At 34.7% G+C, this 8,143-nt stretch overlaps 2 protein-coding genes across 2 annotated transcripts; both read left to right on the plus strand.

Moving 5' to 3' along the window:
- The first annotated feature begins 4,920 nt into the window (after positions 1 to 4,920).
- Positions 4,921 to 5,853, plus strand: LOC126880722 (general transcription factor II-I repeat domain-containing protein 2-like). Its single transcript, XM_050644770.1, has one exon. The coding sequence runs from the start codon at positions 4,921 to 4,923 to the stop codon at positions 5,851 to 5,853; it is 933 nt and encodes a 310-aa protein (XP_050500727.1).
- Positions 5,854 to 5,981: 128 nt separating this feature from the next.
- Positions 5,982 to 6,764, plus strand: LOC126880723 (general transcription factor II-I repeat domain-containing protein 2-like). Its single transcript, XM_050644771.1, has one exon. The coding sequence runs from the start codon at positions 5,982 to 5,984 to the stop codon at positions 6,762 to 6,764; it is 783 nt and encodes a 260-aa protein (XP_050500728.1).
- Positions 6,765 to 8,143: the final 1,379 nt, after the last annotated feature.

Consider the following 8,143-nt stretch of genomic DNA (forward strand, 5'->3'; position numbering starts at 1 on the left):
TCCTTTCACGGTTTTTGCTCTAAATTTTAAAGAACCGCTTGGATTGACATGAAATTTGGCATGCGTATAGCTTACATGTCAAAGAAAAAAAGTGATATTGTGCCGATGTGTGCTTTTGCCCTGGGGGTGAATTTCACCCCCTGTTGGGGGTGAAAAAATGTATGTCCAAAATAAGTCCGGAAATGGGTAAACTGACTAATTTTAAGTAACTTTTGTTCTATAGAGCTTTTTCGCCAAGTCAACATTTTTCGAGTTATTTGCGAGTGAATATGTTCATTTTTCAACAAAATAACCACATTTTTAGACGCTTTTTCGCAAATAATTTAAAAAGTGAGTATTTTGTCGAAAAAAAACGTTCTTAGCAAAAATATAGCTTATAAAAAAGTAAAAAAATGGTGTACGCTTTAGGTCTCTGTATCTCGTAGAACCGGACTTATAGCCAATGAAAAATAGATTCATATTCACCAAATTTCAAATAGAACATTTCGACGTGCAATATCCAAAAAATTAAGCACTTTTTGGGGAAAACCCATTATAACTTTTTTATAGTGTTTAAAAAAAACTTTATTTTACCCTCAAAATAAAGTTGGTTCCTTCTGTTAAAAAAAAAAAATCGGGAAGACCACCCTCTAATTAGCAACTTAAATGAAATTAATCGTTACCGCTCCACAAATTATTTTACTTATGTTGTGTTTATATGATCTGTAAGTTTCATCGATTCAAAGTGTTTATTTTTGAAAAAATTTGGTTTCAAAATAAAATTTTTAAAAATTTAAATTTTGAAAAATATGCTATTTTTCAAAATAACTTAAAAATTGTTAGAGATACCAAAAATCTCGAAAAACAAAAAGAGTCAGATTTGCTTTTCTGAATATCACGTATTTTTTGTTTTTCTGTTAGACAAAAATTGATTAAGATTTGGTGTTTCTAAATTTGTATACATTCGTGATCAGTGACTCGTTCAACCCCTTTTAACTACAACCCTTTCAATAATAAGGACTTTGAACCGATGAAACTTACAGATCATATAAACAATATATACACGAGTCAAGAAACTTGTGAAGTCGTAACGATTAAGTTCATTTAAGATACTAATTAGGGGGTGATTTTCTCGATTTTTTTACCAAAACCAAAAGGGACTAACTTTATTTTGAGCGTAACTTGTTTAATTTTGATGCTAGAAATTTTTTTTATAAAACAAAAATAAAGCTTTTTTTAAACACTTTAAATAAGACTTAATGAGTTTTCCCTGAAATGTGCTTCATTTTTGGTTATTTCACGTTAACGTATTCTATTTGGAATTTGACGAATATGAACATAATTTTTATTAGCTTTAACTCTGCTTCTACTAGGTGTACAGACGTGATATATACACTATTTTTTTAAAATTTTACAGGCTATATTTTTGTTAAGAAAATTTTTTCGACAAAATACTTACTATTTGAGTTATTTGCGAAAAACAGTCTAAAAGCGTGGTTATTTTGTTGAAAAAAATGAACATATTCACTGCCAAATAACTCGAAAAGTATTGACTTAGTGAAAAAACTCTATAGAACAAAAGTTACTTAAAATTAGCCAGTTTATCCATTTCCTGACTTTCTTTGGACGAATATTTTTTCACCCTCAAGAGGGGGTGAAAACCACCCCCAGGGCAAAAGCACATATCGGCACAATATCACTTTTTTTCTTTGACTTGTTAGCTATGTGTATGCCAAATTTCATGTCAATCCAAGCGGTTCTTTAAAATTTAGAGATTTTGCAATATTTTACCGTTAAAGAACGGACTACAAGAGGCAGCGCTGAAAAATCTCTTTGAATTTACTAAAGCTAGATTTTTCACAATTGATTACTGTGAGTGTGTAGAGAAACATACTGCGGTCGGTTACGCGAAAAGTAGAACAGGGGTTACTGGTAGGGTATCAAAGTTGCTTTCCTACGAAGGTAATTAAATCCATTTACTAAGGCTGAAAATCAGTACATACGTTATAAATTAAATATAAATAAAAGTTATTATAGTCGGTCAGCTGTATGACGGGACAGAGCCGGTCGGTCGGCCCCAATAGTCGATTGAGGAAATGAAGCATTTTGGCTCGCAATTTTTTCGTCCAGCATGGATTTACTTGAAATTTTCACAGAAGGTAGAATAGTCCAAGGATCATTTTCTATATCATGCCGCTATCATACGCTAAAACCTTGGGGGTGGTTGCCACCCCATCTCGGGGGTGGGAATTTTTTATTACATTTTAACCATGTAATTCCATGGAAAAGGTAATTCTAAGAAAAAATGTTTTTACATTTTCTTCGTGAAACTAATATTTTTCGAGTTTTCGCGCTTGAAAATAACAGTTTTTCGACGAAAAAATCGACTTTTTTAGAGGGTTTTTGAGAATACCTCGAAAAACATGCATTTAATAAAAAAACTGTAGATATTAAAATTATATCGTTTAGTAACATAAACCAAATTATTTTTCAATAATATCTTTATGACCAATAAAAACCGAGATACGGCATATTAAAGGTAAGATTTTTTCGTCAAATGTATAATTTGAAATATTCAAAACAAAATAATGGAAAAAATTTGCATTTTTCGAGAAAAACTTAAATAATCTATTTTCTAGTATCCAATTAGACCTTTCAATAAAAAAAATAATTAAAAGTTTCTATCAAGAAAATTAAGCGACTAAAAAATGTCGGTACCTGCTTTTCTCTACAAAACAATCAGTGAAGACAACCCCCTAACTACCTTCTTAATTCAAAATTGGTCTTTATCTTTTTGTGGTTCCTTTTATATTTAATATTATCAACACACTCAAGGAGTTTGACCTATTTAAAATGATTAATTTTTGAAAAATTGGAGTTTAAAGAAAAATTGATTTTTTGTAATTTGGTATTTTTTACCTTTTACTTCAAAATATCTCAGAAAATACTGAAGATACGAAAAAATTGTAAACCACTAAATTGTAGCTTTTTTAATGACTAAAATTAAACTGTGCATAGATTTTCATTACAGTGAATAGTTAGCCAGATATAGCTGTTTAAAACATCTATTTACCAGCAAACACCCCCTTATTCCAGACCTTTAAACCCGCCCCAATGAAATACTAAGGGATCTTACGGAATTTAATTTACACAGTCGTATAGCTCTTTAAAAATCCTACAAAATCATTTTAAAAGATACTTTTCATCGCCAAAAATATATAGAATATTTTTCGAGGTATTCTCAAAAAACCCTCTAAAAAAGTCGATTTTTTCGTCGAAAGACTATTATTTTCAAGCGAAAATAACTCGAAAAATATTAGCTTTACGAAGAGAATGTAAAAAACATTTCTTTCTTAGAATCACTTTTTCCGTCGAATTACATGGTTAAAATGTAATAAAAAATTCCCACCCCCGAGATGGGTGGCAACCACCAACAAGGTTTTAGCGTATAATAGCGGCATGATATAGAAAATGATCCTTGGACTATTCCCTACCTTCTCTGAAAATTTCAAGTAAATCCATACTGGACAAAAAAATGGCGAGCCAAAATGCATCATTTCTTCAATCGACTATTGGGGCCGACCGACCGGCTCTGTCCCGTCATACAGCTGACCGACTACAATAACTTTTATTTATATTTAATTTAGAATGTGTGTACTGATTTTAAGCCTTAGTAAATGGATTTAATTACCTTCGTAGGAAAGCAACTTTGATACTCTGTTCTACGTTTCGCTTGACCGACCGCAGTATGTTTCTCTACACACTCACAGTAATCAACTGTGAAAAATCCAGCTTTAGTAAATTCAAAGAGATTTTTCAGAGCTGCCTCTCCGTCTAGTACGTCAGTGATTATTATACATAGTACAAAGAAAAGCATGTATTGGTTGACTTCTACTTATGGATGTATAATTGGTGGACGTTTAGAATACGATAAATAGATAACCAATCAGTGATGCGAATAAAAATAATTTGACGCAAAAGGACTCCATCGTGACAGTACTTTTACAATGCCAACGGTTAAAATAATCATAGACATAATATGAATAGACTAAGTAAGGTATGGGCCGCCCTGTGCATCGAGATGTAACGCCAATATCAAGGACGTCATTGGTCAATGTCCACTTTGAGTGGTCTAGCCATCTCTGTTGTCACATGCGTGGGATCGCGCGTAAAAGAGTGATAGGTAGACCACCTGCCGACTGATCTGCCTACCATTCCTAGTCTATAGGGCTTTTCATCGATTGTCATTTGTTTCGAGCTTCTGTCATGTGTTGTATAATCTGTGTATAATATTAATATACACGGATTATACGACATATGACAGAAGCTCGAAACAAATGACTGTGACTGTGAATGAAAAGCCCTTTCTTATTAAGTCTACCAAAATAACAATAGTCATTCTAGGTTAATATTTTCCGAAATTGCATGGTGACCATTTTATTTTATATTTATTTATGTTTGCGATAAAATATTTCATTTTTCAGTTGCATATTATTTGTTTATTTTATCTTGGATATGGTTACCATAAACACACTTGTTATATCCTAGGGCAGTGGTCGCCAACCTGTCGATCGCGAGCTACCGGTAGCTCGCGGAGGCAATTCTGGTAGCTCTCACAACGATTTTAATTTAAAAAATACAAACTGCAAAAATCAGAGAAGCTTCCGAAAATTCCACAAAAAAATCTAGTTGTCATAATATTAAACATAAACAGCGGCAACGTTGCGGTGAGTGATCTGTCACTGACGCCATCAAGCTAGAATCGGCTATTTATAGAACCGACCTGCCGGACCAGCCGTTAGTGTTAGAGAACGGAGAACGATCTGGATTGCTTTGAACGGGATAAATACGCACGGCGCGGCGACATTGCGCTTAGTTTAAAACTGAACGCGTAACCAACGTCCAGCGGTTGGGTTAGTAGAGAACAACAAAAATAATATTATGGCAAGCAGTTGTAAGAAGGTAAAGACATACCACTTTCATTCGGAATGGGAAGAACAATACTTTTTTACAGAAGTTAAAGATAAAAATGTGTGTTTGTTATGTAATACTTCGGTCTCCGTTGCTAAAAAAGGAAATATTGAGAGTCATCATAAAACTGTACATTCTAATTTTGAAAAATCATTCCCACTACATTCTGCCGCCAGAAAGGAGAAACTGAAACAGTTAAAAAAACAGTTAATCGGACAACAATCAATATTTTTAAGAACAGTCGACAAAAATGAGGCTGCAACTGAAGCATTGTACCGTGTGTCCCAGATAATTGCACAAAAAAAGAAACCTTATGAAAACGGGGAAATGATAAAACAGGCGTTTTTAGAAGCTGCTGATTCGTTATTTGCCAACTTTAGAAATAAAGACGAGATAGTTTCAGCTATAAAATCTATGCAACTTTCTGCTAATACAGTGATGAGACGTGTAGAAGTAATGAGCAATGATATTTTTTTACAGTTAAGAACTGACTTAGATAACTGTGTTTATTTTTCACTTCAACTGGATGAATCAACAGATGTCGTTGACACTGCCCAGATGGCCGTGTTCGTCAGGATGGTTTTTAGTGATTTTACGATTAAAGAAGATCTTTTGAAGTTCATTCCACTGAAAGGACACACTACTGGACAGGAGTTGTTTTCTCATTTAAAAAATATTATTTCTTCCGAGAAAATTCCAATATCAAAAATGGTAGGCTTGACAACCGATGGCGCTCCAGCTATGGTGGGTTTTGATAAGGGTCTGGTGGCGTTATGTCGTAAAGATGAAACTTTTTCGCAATTTCTCTGTTACCACTGCATTATCCATCAGCAAGCATTATGTGGAAATTTCCTGAAACTAAACAACGTTATGAAACGTGGTAAAAATTGTGAACAAGATTAGAGCTCAAGCGTTACAAAGAAGATTATTCAGAACCTTGGCCAATGAAGTTGACTGTCAATACGGGGACCTACTCCTTCACTCTGAAGTCCGATGGTTAAGTAGAGGACGGGTGCTGAAACGTTTTAATGATGTCCTGGTCTGGCATAATTCAATTTTTCAAACAACACGATGAACCGACTCCGGAACTAGAAAATTCAATCTGGCTTAGAGATTTTGGATTTCTCGTGGACATTACAGAGAAATTAAACGAACTTAATTTGCAGCTTCAGGTAAGAGACAAAGAACTAGCGGAAATGATTTCTGATATAACAGCATTTATCAAAAAGCTGGAGTTTTGGGAACAAAACCTAATTAACAGCGATTCCAAGCATTTTCCTATTCTTTCAGAAAAAATATCTCAAAATCCATTAGAACCCTATGACAACAAATATCATGTAGAAATAATTTCTACCCTGAAGATTAACTTCAAAAATCGTTTTAAGGATTTCAATGAAATGGCTTTAGTAGCGCAGTTTGTTGTGTCACCCTTTATGGAAATTGATATCCAACAGTTTGCAGCTTGTGTTATGCAGAACTTTGGCGAAGACATCGCTGCAACAGAAATGGAAGTCATTGAGTTTCAAAATGATTTAGCCTTAAAATCGTTAGTCTCAAGTACTGAATGTATCTGGCCTATTGTAAGTAAAGACAAATATTCAGTTCTATGCCGTGTTGCCTTGAAAGTGAAAGCATTATTCAGTTCAACCTATTTGTGTGAGTCTTCTTTTTCCAATATGAAGTTTATTAAGAACAAATATCGCAATCAACTTACAGATGAACATTTGGATAATTGTATTCGAATGGCTGCATCAAATTTTACTGCAAACATTAAAAAAATTATCGATGAGTCTGAGTGTCAGCCTTCTCATTGAACCTGCTTTTTTATTTTTCAATGTTTATGTTTATGATAGGGCGTTACTTTTTTGTTGTTATTATTAACTATTTTTAAATCATACGTGACATGCCGCTGTGGCTGCATAAAAGTTTGTGTTTATTTTTCAAACACCTTCGTTTGATAGGTAGGAATGTAGCTATGAACAAGTACGTACTAGTAATATTAGTTATTTTGTTATTAGTTTATTATTAGTACCTATGTATTATGTATTACCAGTTAAATAGTAAAATAAATACATATAATGATAAATTAACTGTGGATTATTTCATTTACGTTGCGTTACGTGGCTTCGGTGTGGGTAGCTCGCTGTTTATTCCAAAATTAACAAAGTAGCTCAACACATTGAAGAGGTTGGCGACCACTGTCCTAGGGTATAATAAGCGGGCGTTATGGCCTATAATGTCCTGTTGTCTAAAAGATAAATTTCATCCAAAACTTTATTGATACAATTTAGAACCTGATCCGCTTCCAAAGACTTTAATTTTTCAGGATGTTAGATAGATAGATAGATTTTTGCGATTTATTTTACAGTAGTTAACATATAATAATATGTGAATTTGCTTATGCGGTGGGTAGTTCCGTTCTTCCTCTTCAGCCTGTTTGCATCCACTCCTGGACAAAGGCCTCCCTATGAGTTCTCCTTCTCTGTTTTGTGTTATTTGGTGCCAGTATCTCCCCACTTTTGCTTTGATGTCGTCTAGCCATCGGTTTTGTGATTTTCCTCTACTACGACTGTGCTAGCGTGGTCTCCAATCTACAATGTTTCTCGTCTGCCTTTCGCTGTTTTGCCGTACCACATGTCCTACTCAGTTCCATTTCATTTGCACAATGCTTTCAATTGCATCTTTCATCATCGTCCTGCTTCACCAGAGATGTAGAATGTAGAATGTAGAAAATGGGGCGGCCAATAGAGCCTGATACACTGCGACCTTAGTAGATCTATTGTGTTTCCCCTTTCTTTTAAAGCACTTCATCTAGCTTAGTCCTCTTAATGAGACTTAACAGCCTTGATAGTGGCCTTTTCATGTAGCCTGGTGCTTCCGGTTTTTCCTCACCGAGTTCTAGAAACCGCACTCGTGCGAGACCTTCGCAGTGACACAGAACGTGTAGAGCGGTTTCCTCTTCTTCCAGACAGAACCGACAGGTGTCCTCCTCTGTCAGGCCTATGAGACTCAAGTGTCTATTGAGTCTACAGTGTCCAGTCAGCAGACCCACTATCATTCTGACAGTGCTTCGACTGCGCGAAAGTAAGTCTGTTGTAAATTTAGCCGAATGTCCTTTGATGAACTGTTTGGCCTGCCTTTGTCCTGGGGAGTTGTTCCACCATTCAAGAGACCTCTGTTGCGCCCATTTTTG

The sequence above is a fragment of the Diabrotica virgifera genome, chromosome 2 (genome assembly GCF_917563875.1).
Source record: "Diabrotica virgifera virgifera chromosome 2, PGI_DIABVI_V3a".
In the NCBI taxonomy this organism is placed as follows: Eukaryota; Metazoa; Arthropoda; class Insecta; order Coleoptera; family Chrysomelidae; genus Diabrotica; species Diabrotica virgifera.

What these genes read in the sequence shown, in the direction of transcription:
- LOC126880722 (XM_050644770.1), top strand. Translation starts at nt 4,921, where the DNA reads ATGGCAAGCAGTTGTAAGAAGGTAAAGACATACCACTTTCATTCGGAA.
- LOC126880723 (XM_050644771.1), top strand. Translation starts at nt 5,982, where the DNA reads ATGTCCTGGTCTGGCATAATTCAATTTTTCAAACAACACGATGAACCG.